This window comes from Haplochromis burtoni, unplaced genomic scaffold (assembly GCF_018398535.1).
Source record: "Haplochromis burtoni strain Fernald_Lab_line unplaced genomic scaffold, NCSU_Asbu1 Contig_250, whole genome shotgun sequence".
Taxonomy (NCBI): domain Eukaryota; kingdom Metazoa; phylum Chordata; class Actinopteri; order Cichliformes; family Cichlidae; genus Haplochromis; species Haplochromis burtoni.
Genome location: NW_024582611.1, coordinates 739,161 through 757,593, shown reverse-complemented (window position 1 = coordinate 757,593; position 18,433 = coordinate 739,161). Strand labels below are relative to the sequence as shown.

Below are 18,433 nucleotides of genomic sequence, written 5' to 3'. Positions count from 1 at the left end.
GGGTCTCAAGTAATGGGTCCTGATGCTGATAATTCCCAATCAGATTTCAGCTAACGTTCCCCCACAGCTCGGAATCCCATCATCAACACCACTTTTTATGATAACATTTTTTTTTTAAAACTTGTTTGAAATTCACTTGGACCTTTTTGTTTTGTTTTTTTTTAACCCATTTCCTCTCCTTCTTTATAGCAATTCTGGCCACTACTTTGTAAACACACAGCGCCTATTTATTTGTTGTATGTATTCATTATGCTACCATTATTTAAAAGTAATGTTAGCTAGCAATAACTTAAATATCGTTAGCTAACAGTAGCAGCGTAGCCATTCTGTCCATCAAGTTTGTTTCTTTTGTACCGTTTCCTTTAAATTCTTGAAACTATCAATATTTTCTTCTGTATCTCTGGCAGTTTATCCTCTAACAGTTAAATAATTCGTTTTTCATTAGACTGGCTCAACAGGTGGCTGTTTTGATGAACAAATAACATTTAAAAAATTTACAGCCTATGGCTGCTAACCAACATGTACAAATGTATATTTAGCTAACGCTTTTGTTTTTGTGATTGGTAGCTCACTACATGAGTCAAATAGCTGTACACAGTTTATCCACCAGAGTGCGCTGAAAGTTACCGTAATCCTACTAAACTTTATAGACATACAATCCTCTACATACAAGTGAAGCATAAACATACTTTCACAAGTTTGTCGCTTGATTACATGAGTGGAGCAATTTCCTGAGCGAGCTCAGAGCTGAGCAGAGGCGTCTTCCTCCCGCACACACCAGAGACGTTCTCTGTGGGGTTTGAACCTTTTTTTTAAAGACCATACAGATTAAGTGCGGATGTCCTTGGATGTTTAGATGAAAATCATTTTTACCGTTAAGATGGATGTTTGGGTTCTTAAAGTGCACTTCTGTACCTGGACAGTGATGAGTCTCCTGATTGGTGTGTTTTCTTATGGTAAGTTATCCACAATGTTTCATGTTAAAAGTCAGATTTTGCATTTTAATGTTACTAAAGTGTTTTCTGGACTGGAAGTGTTTGGCTTGTGAGGGATCCAAACTGAATTCGCTAAATTCCTGAAGAAACATTTCAGGACTTTTTTTTTTTTTTTTTTTTTTTCTGATCAAGGTCTTTTATTGATCCGTTCAGTTGTGTGTGTGTGTGTGTGTGTTTGAACTGTAGCTCTTGTTTACATGTTGTTGTTTTTTTAAGGGACCACACTTTATGATTGAAGTACAGCTTTTTTTTTTTTTTTTTTTTCCAAATTTATTTTATTGAATCATTTTAAAACAGAGCGTCAGAATTACGCCGGGCATTTTTTCACCTTTCTATCGGTGTAGAGAAGTTATAAACTAATGCAAAAAGCATTTGTTCACATACACATATAAACACGATTAACATCGGATTCTTAATCCATGGATTTAATATGATATTGCCTTCTGGAAAGGTTTTCCATAAAGTTTAGGAATGTTTATGAGATTTTTTTTTAACCATTCTTCCAAAAGCATATTTGTGAGGTCAGACACTGATATTGGGCAAGAAGGGCTGCCTCGCAGTCTCTGCTCTCATTCATCCCAAAGGCGTCTAGCAGGTTGAGGTCAGGACTGTGAAAGCGAGTCCTTTCCACACCAAACTCGCTCATCCATGTTGTTATTGACCTTGCTTTGTGCACTTATGTGCTGTCATGTTGAAACTGTTCCCACAAAGTTTAAGCATGAAATTGTTCATGCTCTTTACACTGCACAACACAGACAAGTTCTGTAATTTTAGTCAAATCATTTCCACTTTGTTATAACCACTTAGAGTCGACTGTGGAATATTTAGTAGTGAGGAAATGGATGTGTTGCACAGGTTGCATCCTATCACGGGGCCATGCTGGAATTCACAGAGCTCCTGAAAGCAACCAGTTCTTTCACAAATGTTTGTAGAAGCAGTCTGTGTTTGATGTAGTACACCTGTGGCCATGCAAATGATTGGAACACCTGAATTCAGTGACTGGGTTAGGTTAGTGAATACTTTTGGCAATATAGTCTTTATCTTTAGTGAATAAACATTATCTCACTTTCCATTTCACACTTTACAAAAACATCCAGGGCACCAAAATCATTAAAATCTTTAATGATCTTTATTCTTTTTTCATTGACTTTCTCTGTTTCCCTGTTTCTTCACGTCAGGAGTGACAGTTAGAGACTTTCAGCTGGAGATCTGCAAAGAAAACACACGGGTGTGTGTCACCACCCCTGCAGACTGTGACCCTCGCCCACCCTCATCCACACAGAGTGAGCACACATGTTTGCTTATTGTTTTTTATCATCTGATTTAAAAAATAAAAACATGAAGTAAAGCTGCCTGTTTCTAAAAGGACCTCAGCAGAAGGATAAGGATCTATGAGAAATCGGATCTGTTTAAACATGACTGAGAAGGTTTTTTTTTTTATGTAAATAGAAGCTAAAAAATATATCTGGTTATATGTTTCTGGATGTTAGTTTTTTTTTGGTCTCAGTGACTGGTTTGAAGTTTTCATTTAATCATGTTAATTTTGTAAAACATTAAATGTAGGCCCAGTAGAAGAAGAACGTATTCAGTTAACCCGCTCTGATGTGTAGACATGTCGTTCACATGACCCAAAAAGTCTTCAGCTTTTTGGAGTGACGTGTTATTTAAACGTCTTTTCCTGCAGGTACTCTGAACATGTCGTGTTACTACCAAAAGTCTGCAGACAGACGAATATCCATGACATGTGAGTGGAGTCTAGACTCAAACAGCGACACTGAGACTACCGCCTCCCTGATTTTCAGCAGGTATAAAACTTGATGATTTCGTTACGATGATAATTACAAAGTGATGTTGTGGAATCTTCTCAGATGTTTTATCTTTTCTATTTAGGGACCACGAAATTATATCCTGTCAGGGCATCTTCAACTCAGCATCCATTGTCAATGTGACAGCAAGGATTAAAAACCACATGACAGAGATCTGGTCTGAGCCTCACAGTATCTTTCTTTTTGAAGCAGGTTAGACACCCACACGTTTTGTGACTGTCACCTGTAATCCACCTGGCTCCTTCCTCTGCTGTCCGCTCATATAAAATGATGATGAAGTAATTTGCTCCTTGTCTCCTCCTCTCAGTCAAGCCCCCTACACCTGTATTAACTGTGCTCAGCTCTACTGAGGACTCACTTGTCGTGTCTTGGACAAGCAGCGGTGATGGCAGATGTCAGCTTCGTTACAGACTCGACAGCGAGGACATATGGACCAAGGTTAGCATCATGCCAACACTCTGTAGGCTTTTTCTTTAGGTATCTGCACTCCAAGAAAAGAAGTCCAAAAAGAACTGCACATTATTTTAGTTTCCACCATAAAGTATGAGGCAAAAAGACCCGAAAACATTTAAATAATATGTAAATTTTTTATTTCATATTCCTGCTTCATGCTGAAGTAAGACGCAAACAAAACGAACAACAAAAGAAACTGTTTACTGACATTTGCTAAGTGAAAAGTTTGAAAAAGGTGTGTTTAAGGTAGCTTAGTTCAGCCAAAAAGTAAGGATACTGAAAGTGTTGTCACAAACAGTAATAACTGAGTAATTCAAGGACTATTGTTTATGTGCTGCAGCTTTTGCTGATCCCTATATATATATATATATATATATACTGATTAAATGTGTAGACATAAGCATCAGTCTTCAACATCTTCACTTTTTGTAGCTCGTTACCTTAAGCCAGTGTTTCTGACACTGTGAGAGGTGGAACTGCTGCAGGTGGAGAACGTGGACAAAAGTATCCAATGAAAATAAGCAGACTTTAAGTTTATTTTTGGGGAAATGAAACAAGAGTTTGTGGAAGATTTTTGCTCTGAGCTTAAAATTCAAGTCTTTTGCTGTTGGTAATGATTTGTGAAATATCTGTGTTGTTAGATGTGAACTTCTTTTGTTTTTGTTTAGTTTCTTTTGGAACAGGGTTTGTAGCTTAATAAGCTTTGGAAAATGTAAAAACAACCAAAAAGGGAATCACAATATGAACATGTAGGTCATCCATGTCATAGTAATCTAAGGAGAAGCTTCTCGGATGAGACCTGAAGCATCTTAAAGAAACTTAAAGAAGTCCAGTCGCTTTTCTTTCCAAGCTCCTTAAATCACAAATGTATTTTAATTGTTTAATAAAGTTTTAATAGAGGCAACATTTTGATCCCAAAATAAAAATGGCTGAAACCTGATCTTTTGACTTACAGTGATTCTTGTACATGCACTAACCTCATTATTTGAACCTTCGGCCATCCAGCACTGTGACAGAGTAGACAGGATAGAAGTATAGAAGAGCATAGTACGTCCACTTACAGTCAGCTTTGTCCCATAGGTTTGGTTGTCTGCTTTTGTGTCCAGGTTCCAGATTTATCTGCAAACCTGACGTTGAATTACACCATCAAAGACCTCCTGCCGTTTACAGTCTACAGAGCTGCTGTGGCCTGCAGGGAACAGATCTTCTGGAGTAACTGGAGCTCTGAAATGAGAGGAAGAACACTGGACAGAGGTAACAGTCATGCACATCAGGGACAGCATACCAGGAGCTACAACACTGACATATATAAAATAAATTAATAAATTTTTTAAAAAAAGCTCAATTTTTTTTTCTTTTAGTTCCTTCCAGGCCACCAGAAGTGTTTTACAGACTAGAGAAAAAAGGTGGATCTCTGGAAGTTCATCTCATTATATTGAAGGTATAGTGATGAGTTCTCATATAAATGCAGAAAAATACTGTTCTGATTTACTAAAATGAATCTTTTATTATTGTTTCTTTTTTCCATCTTAGACTCCTGAGTCTCTTGAAACTGAAGGTCGAATCCTTGGATACCAGATGAGCTATAAAGAAGGTGGACTGATTCAAAACACCACTGATGTGACACGCCTAGTGGTGAAGGAGGGGAACTGCAGCATCACAGTCAGAGCCTTCAACACAGCTGGCTACGGCCCTGCTGCCCATCTCAGCTTCAGCACACAAAGACAGAAGATGCTGGTTATGACATGTAATTATTGTTATTGTTATATTAATGTTCTGAGTGATATGCTGGGGTATTTGTAGAATATTGATCCCCACAGACATCACAATTTTAACATGAGTTGCTTTAAATAATGCATTTCTTCCTAAAGCTACTGAACTCTTTCCTCCATAAAGGGAATATTTGACAGCAGCTCTAAAAGCATCCGAGGGGAGAAGAATTAATTAATGCATTTTAGGCCTCAGTCTTACGGGTGTAGAGGCAGTCAGCAACCCACTGATAATATCTGGTCGCTACAAACATATATACACTCAGGCTAGCTCGTCAGTCACCTGGTCAAAATTTAGATATGTAATAAAAACCCAACTATATTAACTGCCAAAAATAGCAGAGGCCAAAAGCATCCTTGTTCTGTATGTATATGTCTCCAACAACATTTCAAGGACAAATAAAAAAGACATTTGCAGTATCTTACACAATCGTGACTATTGGCTTCCAGCTCTAGATATTAGATACGATACGCGTGCTGCTCACTTTTGCAACATCCTGCATGTTATTTTTTTCATCGAAGGAAGCAGCAGACCAGTGACATGCTGTTTTTACAAAACCTATTGCAAAATCTTTCCACGATCTCGTCTGTTTTTTCTTAAAAACTTGCCTCATATGTTTAACAAGAAGAGAAATTTCAAAAAGGCACAGTGCATTGGAACAAGTGCGGTTTGTGAATCTCAAAAATAGGAGACTTAAAAATGGTATCTTATTTTACTGTTGATGATGATCGTTGTCTTCTTCATCTTAATCTATGTAATAATATGGGCCCTGTTTTCGCAGCTCTTCCCTCTGTCAGAAACATGTGGATTTCCACCTCTTACCCAGGAAAAAATGAGCTTCTGGTCCAGTGGAAGATCCCCATCAACCAAGGTCACACCCTGCCTGTCAGTTATTTCCTGATTCAGTGGCACCCTGAGATGAGTCCATCCACCAGCCACTGGTCTCGAGTTGACGGCTTCATCACCTCCACCGTCATACGAGGTGAAAAGGGGAAAAAAACCCCAAAACAAAAGTCATTTTATTTTTTAATGAATATGATATATTGGCTTCACCTTGAATTCTGTGTCCTGCAGTCACTTCAGAATAAAAGCATACTGCTCAGGCATCATCTTCTTTTTCGTGAAGCTGTACCATACAACAAGCCACATTATTGTTAGATAACTCCATTAAAAATGCTCAAAAAGCCACCAACAGGACAAACGTCAGTTCACTAAATTGGATTCCAATTAGCAGAGGTGGGGGCCAAGCAGTCAGCCACTCTAGAACTGAGCATTTTAACCAGAGACTTTATATAGACAAACCCGCTGTGACATCACAGATGCCTTAATAGCCTTAATATGAGTGTTTTTGCCATAGCATTGTTAGTAAACTGCATTATTTGTCAGATAATATCATTAAAATGCTCCAGAAGGCACAGACAGCACAGAGAAGTCCAGTTCAGTGACACAAATTCATGGAAGTGAAGCAAAGCTGAGAGGCAGCAGCTACAGCAGCCAGCAGTGGTGCAAAACATGATCAGATCTAATAATGCATATCTTTAATTGGTTATTTTTAAACAGGTTTCTTTTAAAAGAAAGCCATATTAAGTGTTTCTGGTGTAAAGGAGTGCATTTTCACATCTATGGGGTTTGACTCACTGTTCGGGCAAACCGCTTTCTGCCACTTGTTCTTTGGCTTTATCTTTGAATCCTTAAGGCTGCTACGTGCTGCTGAGTAAATTTCTCCACTAGCAGGCTTTTACTGTAAAGCTGATGCAAAATAGCAAGTGCAGTTGTGCTGATAGGACCTCATCACCACAATCTAGATGGTGTTAGATAACAGAGCCCAACATGGGGGGAAAAGCTATCATCTTGTGTGTATTTGATTTGCATTTGATTAGTGGGGATTTTTTTTAAATGGAGATTTCCAGATAAAGAAACAGGTAAATGTCATAATTATGTTGTGTTTTAATAAGATCTACAACAAAAATGTGATGAATTTTACAGCAGTTTCCTCAAACAGCTCGTCAATAAGTCTTTAAAAATATGTTTGGGCATTTGTTAGCGACTAATTTTTTCTACACACACTCTCACACTTTCACACTTTGGGCTGTTGCTGAGTTTTGAGGAAGCAGAGCAGTTTATGTATACTGCTGAATGCTGGGGGGCGCTGTGCGGGGATGTATTACTGCTGGAGACTGTCCATGTGGATTTAAATAGTGCAGATGGAAATTAGCTAGTAGGTGCATCTTTGCTCTTAGGAGAAGTTTTATGTTAGCTTTTTTTTCCTTTGTACATTTTTCCTGACAAATCAAGTCTAAATTCATTCATTTCAGATTTGTTTTATATAGCACCAAATCACAACAACCATTGTGGCCCTCTATATTGTAAGGTAAAGACCCCATAATAATACAGAGAAAAAGCAATCTAAGAGCAAGCACGTGGAGAAAGTGGGAAGAAAAAAAACCCTTTTAACAGGAAGAAACCTCTAGCAGAACTAGGCTCAGGGAGGGGCACCCATCTGCTGCAACCTGTTGGGGGTGAGGGGAAATAAATCAAACTGAAAGAGTGACTTATATATGGTATTTTAGTCTATAACAGACATTGTATTTTATACAGCTGTTCTGTTTACTGTGCATGTTTCCAGATGTTGACCCTAATAAGGAGTACCTGATCAGTGTGTTTCCCGTTTACAACCAGCAGTATGGGTCTCGTCAGTCTCTGCCGGCAAGTCTGCAGTACGGAGGTAAACATGAGCTCAGATAGAAATGTGTGGGGGTGATAACATCTGCATCTGCACCGGATGACTCGGTAATGTGAATCATCAGCTCTCAGTATTAGTATTCTCAGTTAGTATTATTTCTGTGAGTAGAAAATGAGAAAAGTCTTATCTAAGAGTCAATTAATAGTGATGCTAATGCAGTAAAATGGGCGAATAATATGCAAAGTAATTTACAGCAGAACAGAAGTTATTTGCATTGAACTAAATGCAGGGGGGGAAAATGAGGAATCTATATCTGACTTTCTATCTGTGTGTGTTCGTCTTCTCAGCTTTGATGGAGGTGGTCAATCTGAGTGTCAGTGTGACTAAGACATCAGTGACCATTATGTGGGAGTGGCAGAGGAAGTCTGAGCCAGTCAGAGTGAGCAGATATGAAGCAGTTCTGAGGAAAGACTCAGACAAACAATGTATGTGGGTTAATGAGCCTTTTAACATAAAATCTCACTCCACGGTAAAAAAAAAAAAAGTTTGTCTTTTTTTCATTAGATTTGTCCATGTATATTTTCTCGCTTACAGAAAACTGTTATGCATATTTTAATCACCTTTTTGCAAATGCAACATACATTCTCTCATTTGCAGCTTTACCTTTGTGGCCAGATGACCAGCAGCACACTTTCTATGACCTGATGCCCAATGCTCAGTATTCTGTTACGCTGTTGGCTGATAATGTTTCTAAAAGCATCGTTCAAATGACGACAGATTTCGGTGAGTTTCACTGGACCCAAAACCAGATTCCTTTCTGTGGTTTTTTTGCATTGCAGCGTTGGCTACATTTCTTTGTAGTAGATTTCTTCTCAATATACTTAGAATCAATCATTGAAGCCATATCTGCAGCGCCCCCTGGTGTGTGGACTGCAGCATTTGTTCACCTGTGAAACCAGTTGTACGTATATCCTCCTAAGAGCCAGCAATTAATTTTGATTCTCTGTCTGAGTCTGAGATCTCTATATCAAGCACTGCTTATGTATCTCTTTCTGTTGATGTCTCATTTGTTGGGGCTGGGCTAACAGAGCACATGGACTTTCATTTAAAATGGACAAAAATTGCAGCTTCCACATTTCAAAGCCACAAGGGAGGTTAAGCGACAACTTATTTTCAGATATTATCACTTTATTGCCAGAACTGAAATGGTCCAATTTGACAGTCTTGACTTTGATTTTGCAGGATTTCAGAAATGTTCAGTAACTTTACCCCTTTCAAAACAAAACAGCATCGTTTGTAGTGGACAGCGCGACTTGCTACTTCACATTTTCAACCCATGTCAACCCAAGAGACAAACAAAAATACACTTAAACTATCTTAAAAAAATCAAAACATGTTTCTGCTGTATTTCTGGAGGATTTCCCCCCAAAGATGAAAGTCTATATCATACAAATGCATATAAGAACTTTTCACATGTTACAAGACACAATTATGTGAAACGCACTTTGCAATTAAGATATTTTCTATTATAAATGAGTGCACTGCCTACATCAAAGTCAGCTTGATGGCTTTTCTTTCAGCATCAAAAATTGAATAACTCTTATAGCACAATAAGAGAAATAACAGAATAGAGAGCAATAAAATGTTGAATTTGTTATATAGGCTTTTAATTTGAAAAGCACAGATGGATGGATAAAGTGCAGGTGGCTATTACAGAAAATGCTCGACAGTGAGGTACACAACTGACCCAGATGATGGACATAAGTACAGGTGATAGAAACACTGCTGTGACTGCAGGAAAGTGATTTAATTATTCTGTTTTTTTGAAACAAAGAGAATCTGATATTCTTCTTTCCAGATGATGTAACGGTGGTGGCTACAGCGATTCCTCTGCTGCTGGTTGCTGTCACTGTGTTAATCCTCTCCATCCTGTCCAGGAATCTGTGAGTGCTGGGCAATCTGTTCTTTTAGTAATACTAATGCGTTTGTTTTTCATGTATGTCATGTGATCTTTGGCCCAAAGACTGTATGCAAGGCATGGCATGAAGGGAAAAAATGTACGTTAAATGTTATTTGCTACTAACTAAAGTCATATTTTGCGGTAGCATTACCAAAACTTGTCTGAGAACAGCTTCCTAAATGTGAATATTTACCAGTATTTCACGAGCATTTATGGAATTTAACAGCGGTTATTTTTTTTTATCTGACCTCAAGTCATTGGCCCATGAACCTGCTTTTTCTGGTCAATCTGGCTCTGAAAGATTAAACATGCTGCAAAAATGCGAACAATTTCCTGAAGATTCTCCTGGTTTCTTGGACTTACAGGAACAGTTTCCAAAAATCAGAAGTGAATGCTCTGATAGTACGCGGTTAGTCCTTGTCACTGATAATGACTTTAATCAACATTACTTTTTAGGTACAAGTCGTACTTCTTCCCGCTAATCTCTAGCCCTCGACTAAGCAAAACAGGCCAGTGGCTGATGGATCCAAACCACGAGGTAACCTGTTTTTTTTACAGCTTTCATAGTTGGGTTAATTACTTACAGCTCATATATCTGTGCATGCGAGACTTCGTGCCCATCGTCAGACTCAGATTTACAATATTAGTCCAACTAATTATAACAAAAACACCTGTTAATGATATCTACCATCACACAAAATTTGAACATGATATCTTGAAAACTGTGGATGCTAATAAACAGACAACAAGGGGGGAATGGCAAAGACACCATACAGAAACGGGAACAAGAAAACTTCTAAGACTGACAAAATGACCCGTTAGGGTTTGCACAACTAAAAAAAAAGAGAAACAATAAACACAAATATATGTAAAGCTACAGCAGCCAGCCACAAAATGACCACTCATTCATTCTTTTCAACAGAAATTTGCAGAGAGGAGCATCCTTAATATTGAAGACTTCCAGGTGACTGATGTCCTCAGAGACAAAAGTCTCATCATAGTTGAGCGAACCTCTCAGCTCTTACCAGATGATGACCAGCGTGAGGATACCTCTCTGCTGTTGATTGGCTGCCTCACTCTAGACTCTGAGTATGTTTCTTATAGTGCACAACCCACAGAGAACCAGTCCCGTCCTCCTATCAAGGTTTTCATATCAGAAGAAAATCAAGAGGCTGCCGGCGCTCCGCTACACGAAACCAAGCTCTGGCTTCCTCAGAGCGACAAGGACAGAAATCAGGCTGACATCTCCGAGATATCACATCAGACCGAGGCTGCTGTGAGAAGTCACTTTCCTGGTTTGTTGACTGAAAGTCAGCCTGTTTATCCGATGACCTGTGAGACAGAGTACGTGTTGAATTGGGGCAGGCAGAGTGACTGCTCTTATCTGATCTGTGATGCAGGTTACATTTCTAACAGTGACACAGGGTGAAAACACATTGAGACAGACTCAGCAACTTCAGCAACAAATGAGCTCAGATAAGATGTGGCCCAAAGGTTTATTACAGCAAGGAAAACAATGGCCTGTCTTGTGGGGCAGACTCATCGGCTCTGCATTTTTGCTTTTTTTGGTATTTTTGTATAAAGAAAATATAGAAAGTTCCACAGCAGCATAATAAGTAAGGAGGGCCTCCTTTTTTATCTTAAGATCATTGTTACTCCATGTTTGACATGCTCATCTTGGTGTCCGCATTTAATACGCTGTATATTACATGTATTTCATAAGGTGAACGTATGTGATCGTTGTAAGATGTGGGTGCCACCAGACACTCTGAAATATGATAACATTCAGCCAAATACTTAACTGAAGTACATGTTCTTCTCTCTACTTCACTATGTTTTGGTTATGAACATTATACTTTTATTCTGTACCAATTATTGTAAAGATCTGGTTACTAATTATTTTGCAAATTTGAAAATGTTAATCTACTATTGCATTATGCTGCACTAATATAGATAAAGCAACCCAGCAGTGTACAGTACAAGTAATTCAAATCATTAACAGACACTTATACGCTATGTTCAAAAATATCCTATATTGTGCAAAAGAGTTATAACTTGGACTTTTCACCATTTCACACCACAAAATGTTGCAGGAAGTCAGTGGAACTTTAATTTAGCCAGACAAGTCATTAGAAAGACCTTATATGCACGGACAGCCAAGATACAGACAAAGTCACAGGCAAAGTAATGCTTCTGTGGAGTCTTATTTATTACAAAATATCATAATAGGGACCCATGTGAGACTGAAAATAGTGCCCAGTTTTTTTTTAGCCCCTGTTCAGCTACAACCAAGTCTTCTAGAAAGATACTGAGGCATCCTCAGTGCCACCAGGCGGCATCTTAGTCAGATATTGAACCACTTCTACTCCCTGCAAGACCATATAATCTGCAAAACACCTTCCACTCCTTGAACACATCTAGAAATTCTCTTCATGAGTTAAAGTTATTAAATGAATTATTGAAAAGCGACGCCCCGGTGGACTCCAAATTGCGATTTATTTCTCATAAAGCAAACCATGCTCTCTATGAATGTACAGGAGACAGATGGATCATAATCACCGGAGCATTGAAGACAATCAGATAAAATCGCTGTCTGTTTTAGAAGGAACCTTGTTTGTGAATTAACTCTGGGAATATATAACTGAGTCATTGGGGTAACCTTTATATATTTAGGGATGGGCTTCAGACTTCTTGCAACCCGGAATGCTAAGATTCTCATAGGAAGTGAGCAGAAAGGTCAGGATTCGAAATGAGCTGTCGCGTCAGCATAATTTGACCATTTTGAAGAAAGTAATCGCGGCAAGGCTGAGATGGTTTGGACAAGTGTAGAAGAGTGATAGTGGATACGATGCACAAAGGATGCTCAGTATGGAGCTTCTAGGCAGGAGGAAAAGAGGAAGACCACAGAGAAGAGTCACTGATGTGGTCATATAGGGTTGGTGTGACAGAAGGATGCAAAGGATAGGTTTTAATTTATTTAATACTTGAAGTTTATTTTGGCTCCTAGAAATAATCCAGCAATCATCAGAATCTCTTGTGCAATTTTACTGAAATATTTAGATTTAATGAACTTATTAAAGTAAATGAAAACAAATTAAACATAAACAAAAGGCCCCCCACCCTGAGGACTCTGAATGGTTTGGCAGATGAAATGAATGTTTGAGAATTAATTTCTTGTCAAAAATGTTTTGTTTAATCCAAGGAAAGTTGAATATAGTTTATTATAAAACACGCGAGGAGAATACTACTTTACATTTTTTAAAATACATTTATTTTAAATAATTACAGTTTCTGACAACTACTTCTGGACTGAATCTGGACAGAGCATGCTTCTTCTTCCATATTTCATCATTGTACTGCAGATATTTCCGAGGTGAAATGTCAAACTTGAGATTGTTGTACATGCGTCAAGTCACTTCGCAGTAAACTATTATTAAAGCACAACATGAACAATCTGAGGAATGTGGTGAGTTAATCTACTGGGGACAAACTCGTTCCTATCCATCTGACCTCCTCAGCTGGGCAGGTGGTCGAGTGATGAAGGTGTTCTGTCAGAGGTTAGCGTTTATGCCGATCCAATGTCTGATCATCTGGTGGGCGATGGTCTGCCTGGGGGGGATGTTAAAAGCTGGAGATGCTCCTCTGAACAAGGAGTCGATTACCTGAGCAAGCAGAAAAGTTGGATTACTGTCTCATGTCTAGAATTGTTCATTATTAAGCATTAGAAGAATTGGCCATGGGATATGCATGAAAGCTCTGGAGAATTTCTAGTTGATACAGCTGATGCTAACAGTTTCCAAGTTGTTGTTATAAAAAATTATCTTCAATAGACTTATTAACTCTTAACATCATGATCCCTGTTAGCAGTTCCACTAATAGTCGCACTGTTACTTACCTGTTGCCGTGTGAACCACTGAGCTTCTTCTATCTCATTCTCATCCACTTTGATGTCTGTTGATATGGCGACAGCAAGGCAGCCAAACATGAGGTTGGATGGCATCGGCCAGGGCTGGCAGGAGACATACTGAACCGGTCCGACCTTCACGCCGCTCTCCTCCTCCACCTCCCGCCTTACTGCATCCTCAATCGTTTCCCCTGCGGGGTAGGACAGGGAGAAGCTGTCACCCTAATTTTTTATAGCTGAGACTTGATTTATGGTTAATATTCCTGTGAGGATGAGCTTCAGGCTCACATCAGTTGTTTAACAGCTGAGCAGTTTTTCTGTGTGTGTGAGTGTGTGGTATACCAGGCTCTACAAATCCCGCTAAACAGGAAAACATCCCAGCTGGGAAGACCTTCTTCCTTCCCAGTAAACATTGGTTTCCATCTGGGTGGATCACCAGCATGATGACCACTGGGTCTGAAATCACAAACATATGCAAACTTTGTTACTAGGAGTGGGCAAAAGCTATTATAGTATATGATATGACGTCAAACTTTAATAAAACTGAAGCAGGTGAATTACAAAAGTATTACATTTCTGTTCATTTGTTATAAGAAAGGAAATGGCTATAGAGATAAAAACTATATTTAACTCCAGGCTGGAAACATGTCCGTTTCTGTTGGGCTTTTTTAAAAGACTCTTTCAGGGACATTTTTGAATTTATCTGACATTGCAACAATAAAGAGTAGGCCACAAAAAGGGGGAAGAGAGCAGGAAAGGGCTACAGGTCAGGATCATGCCCAGGCTGCTGCATACGGCCGTGCCTTCAACCAGCATAACAGGCACCCACGTTGGGCTTTTTTAATATGGGGGTCTGCAGGACTTGACTTAGAGCCAGCCTCAAGAAGCCACTGGAGAAACTACAGTTTTCTGTTCTTTTTAGCTTTTACGTTTTTTGGTAATGTTTTTTGTGCACAGCATGATGCTACACAGTATTAACTACAGTGCAGATGAGCTGATAGATGAGCAGATTCATACCAACTCGTGGATAGCAGGTATTGTGGACCCCCTTTAGACTCCTGCATTCAGAGTTCAGACAGCTTCTCTTGTGTCCTCCATCCTCCAGTTTGGTGCTGCTGCCACATGTTGGACAGAAGCTGTAGCGACTGTTCCAGGCCAACACCGATCGAGCCTGAGCCACGATTCCTTGCAGACAAGGAGAGCAGGAAGAAGTATTATACTGTGACACAAGAGAGGCAGGTGATCAAACAACAACACACGTTTTGTGTGTCTCACCGGCCTCTTCCTCATTTAGTTTCAGCAGGTCTCTGTTTGGCATCTTTGAAAAGGAGCAGTTCTTCTCCCTGCACCGTTTAACAAGGTCAGCAGCATCTTCATCAGTGCTGAAAGCAAACCAAGCAGGAGCCTCCCGGATACCCTCCTCAGGAGAGGAAGGGGAGGGATTTTTCCTCTTCTCCACTCCGAGGAAAATGAGCACAGTTGCAGGTTTCTGCAGAAGATCCTTAACTGCCTCATATCTGAACCGGCACAGTTTGCTCTCAACCTGTTGCAATCAGATTCACAATTCACATGACTTTCATCTTTGTCATGTAAACTAGCCGTAGGCTGTAGGTCATAAACATACCGCTGCGCCGTCGTCTTCCTGGGATGTGCTGAGCATGGGGCTGAGGTTCGAGAATATGAGGTAGACAGTATCTGGTTCTCTTTGTTTGGCCTCCAACCAGGCCTTGTCAGTCCTCTTCCCACTCAGGCGGTCCAGCGTCTCCCTGCTGAAGTAGTTTTCCTGCGGACTGATGTCGGAGCCCGGCAGGACTCGCCGGCAGCCATCGTCTGTCTGGCAGAGTAGGTTAGTGATGTGTTTGTGACCCCAGAACTTGGCAACATCGTAGGCGGTCTGTGATGAACTGTTTACTATGAACTTATCACAGCTAAAAGACAGAAGAAAAAAGAGGTTTTAGAGAAGTCAGGAATCCATTTATACATTCAAGGCTACAACACATCAAAGTCTGGGGCTTTTACAACTTAGACTTTTAAGTTTCTAGATGTTTTCATTTAAATTGCACCAATATTTTTTCCGTACCTGCTTATTACAGCCTCTTTGAGGATGTTTTTCTATACTAAATGGGGTTTTTTTGCTACTAGTTTTTGTCTCTTCAGCTTTTATATTGATTTATTTCAGTAAAGGTTTTTGCCTCATCACGCTGTTAATGCAGGTTTATTATTTTTTGTCTTGTTTGGTTTTCTTGCAACTCCTAATTTTACTGTATTTTCACCACTAGTTTTATCCCTATTTTGCCTTGTTTTATACTTCAAAATATCATTTTAGCATATAGCTCCTATATGCTAAAAAAATGTAGCTACAGTTTTATCTCTCTCTGACTTTCAGGCTACTCCTATTTAATTTTTAATACGTTTTAATTTAACGTACCTGTGTGTAGCCAAGTTTTGTTCTAGCTACATCTTTTGTTTCAGAATGAGAATAAATTTTTTTGGCCAAGTTTGTGCACACAAATAAGGAACTTCTGTTGAAAAACAAACAAATACAGATTTCTGTTTACTTTGCTCTTTCAGGTTCAGTTTCTTTAAATATTTGAAAACCTCACTTTAGCCTCTTTTCATAATGCTTTCCAGTTCCTATGTTTCTGCCCATCAAGTCTGCAAATATTTACCTAAACATAACATATGTGGAATAGATGCATCCCCTAAATGCTAAAAATTATTAATGCAGCTTTGAAAAAATATTCCACAATATATCTCTTTAGTATTGTTCAAAGCAAATGGTACATTAATAACATTACAATTAAGAGAAATGCAGTGATGTACCCATGTGACAGCAGCTTCTCCACCACATGAGAATGTCCATTGCGAGCTGCAAGCATTAGTGCGGTCCAGCCACTGTATCCTGTCTGGTTTATGAGCGAGGGCACATGGGACAGCAAGGTGGACACCTGGGACATATCTCCTCTTGCTGCAGCATCCAGAAACTTCTCCACCATGTCCTCCTTCGCGCTCAGTTGATAGCTCGTCATCCTGGATCCCGAGACAAAGACAATGAAACCTGGGGTAATATATGATCTGGCAAAATGTCAGAGGAGATATTATGAACAGATGAAGCAGCTAGTTACAAATAAATGATAAAAGTATTTTAAAAGTATTCATTTGACACATAAGAGCTAAAGCTAAATCATAGATAAAAAGGATAATTGATTGATGATTAATGTCAAGAAATGGGAATTTGGGTTTAACAACCTCAAAATATAGCTCAGAGTTTAAAATGCTGAAAAAACTAAAAGTACTACAGCAAAATTGACCCAAATAAAAACTGATATCTCACTAGAATGCTATCTATTCTTCCTATTGAGTGGTTTGATATAACATCCAGAGAAAGACTAAAATATGGAAAACAAATACATTTTGCTCTTGTTTACTAACAGTTAGACCCAAGAATATTTGGTTCCAATTATTCTAATTACAATGTTTCCAATTTAATTAAAGTTACTAACTAACTGTGCCATCTTGTGGCACTCACTGGTATTACTGTAAAGAACAGCTTGACCCTTGTTCACTTCAGTTGATATCGCTGTGCTCTTTATGATTTAGACAAAATATTTTTTATTCGCATTCACTTGACAGCTGCACTTAATTTTGAAATATTTAACTATTTCAAAATAGTTATTTTGAAAAAAGAAATTCCATGACAAATTTTTTTTAATCAAATTTTGTAATTTTCTGGCAACAAAAATGGCAAATACAGAAGTTAATAAACTTATAATTTAGTAAAAAAAACAAAAACAAACCTACAGCATCAATTCTACACTGTGCCTTTAATTAGTCCTCCCTGTCTCATTAGCGCATCGAGCTGTCAATCACTGAACCCTTTGACCTCGACAACGGTTGCGAAATAAACTTACAGGAACCACCTTGAATTGCAGGTTTGCTTTTACAAATCCCACAGTGTTGAAGATTAAGCTTGGACACAGTGTTTGTTTGTCATGTGGTTTTAAAAGGCCTCTGAATCGGCTCTGTTTCACTAACAGTTCAGGAAACGAAAACACGAACGAACAGGAGCGACTTTCGCCGGTTAAGCTTCGTTTAAACGAGACCAAGCATCACATTTCACTTTGAGTTTCATGTGAAAGATTATTAATGCGTCATATCTTGCCTTTCGCTCGGCGTTCACTTCCCCTCCGTCTCCTGTTGTTGGAGAAAATGTTACGAGGTGTGTTCAAGAGCAACAACCACGCTGATTAGGGGTGGTGCTGCCTTCAGGTCCCCCCGGCGCTGTAGTATTTCCGAATAAAGGCTTGTCATAGAAGAATGAAGCTATGTTAGAGTTCTTTACATAGTAAAATTGCTTCCTCCTATATGCTCTCACCTGCCACTATATTAAGTATTACTGCTAACTGAGTCCTCTAATTATTACATAGAAGAAATCTGTTGCAATTAGGCATAATGCCATTGATAAGTTGACCCTTTGAAGTTCAAACTGAGCATCAGAATCTCACTGAAAGGTAATTAAAATGAGTTTGAACATTGCATGGTTGCTGGTGTCAGAGAGACTGATTTGACTTTTTAGAAACAGAAAGGTTCCCACATAATCATCAGAAAGTAACCATCAGTTTTCTGAGTGAAAATAGGAAGGAAACAATAATTTAAATAACCACTCATTACAAAAGAAGTTATGCAGAAGAGCATCTCTGAATACACAACACAATGTGCTGCTTCCAGAACAGAAAACTGAGGCTATAATTAAAATGGTATTGACAAAACTGGGCAATGAAAGATTAAAAACAATGTTGCCTAGTCTGATAAGTCTTCATTTCTGCTGCAACATTCACATGG

The 18,433-nt window shown here is 38.9% G+C and overlaps 2 protein-coding genes across 4 annotated transcripts; one reads left to right on the top strand and one right to left on the bottom strand.

Annotated features, from left to right (window-relative positions):
• The first annotated feature begins 78 nt into the window (after positions 1-78).
• Positions 79-11,653, top strand: LOC102294608 (interleukin-6 receptor subunit beta). The gene is made up of 15 exons (XM_005938652.3): positions 79-956; positions 2,174-2,278; positions 2,680-2,800; positions 2,886-3,013; positions 3,129-3,259; positions 4,381-4,528; positions 4,636-4,715; positions 4,808-5,021; positions 5,826-6,026; positions 7,671-7,769; positions 8,075-8,212; positions 8,385-8,510; positions 9,586-9,670; positions 10,144-10,225; positions 10,610-11,653. The coding sequence occupies exons 1-15, from the start codon at positions 857-859 to the stop codon at positions 11,114-11,116; spliced, it is 2,265 nt and encodes a 754-aa protein (XP_005938714.1). The 5' UTR covers positions 79-856; the 3' UTR covers positions 11,117-11,653.
• A 103-nt stretch (positions 11,654-11,756) lies between these two features.
• Positions 11,757-17,879, bottom strand: nudt12 (nudix (nucleoside diphosphate linked moiety X)-type motif 12). 3 transcript variants are annotated; one of them, XM_005938651.2, is made up of 8 exons: positions 17,754-17,879; positions 16,415-16,666; positions 15,216-15,519; positions 14,867-15,134; positions 14,609-14,776; positions 13,934-14,047; positions 13,583-13,782; positions 11,757-13,349 (listed from the first exon to the last, which is right to left on the bottom strand). In XM_005938651.2, the coding sequence occupies exons 2-8, from the start codon at positions 16,618-16,620 to the stop codon at positions 13,239-13,241; spliced, it is 1,371 nt and encodes a 456-aa protein (XP_005938713.1). In that variant the 5' UTR covers positions 16,621-16,666; positions 17,754-17,879; the 3' UTR covers positions 11,757-13,238. The 3 variants fall into 3 exon arrangements, with proteins under 3 accessions (XP_005938713.1, XP_005938712.1, XP_042083186.1); XM_005938650.3 differs by having other exon boundaries at positions 16,415-16,621; XM_042227252.1 differs by lacking the exon at positions 17,754-17,879 and adding an exon at positions 17,503-17,747 and having other exon boundaries at positions 16,415-16,621.
• Between the last annotated feature and the right edge of the window lie 554 nt (positions 17,880-18,433).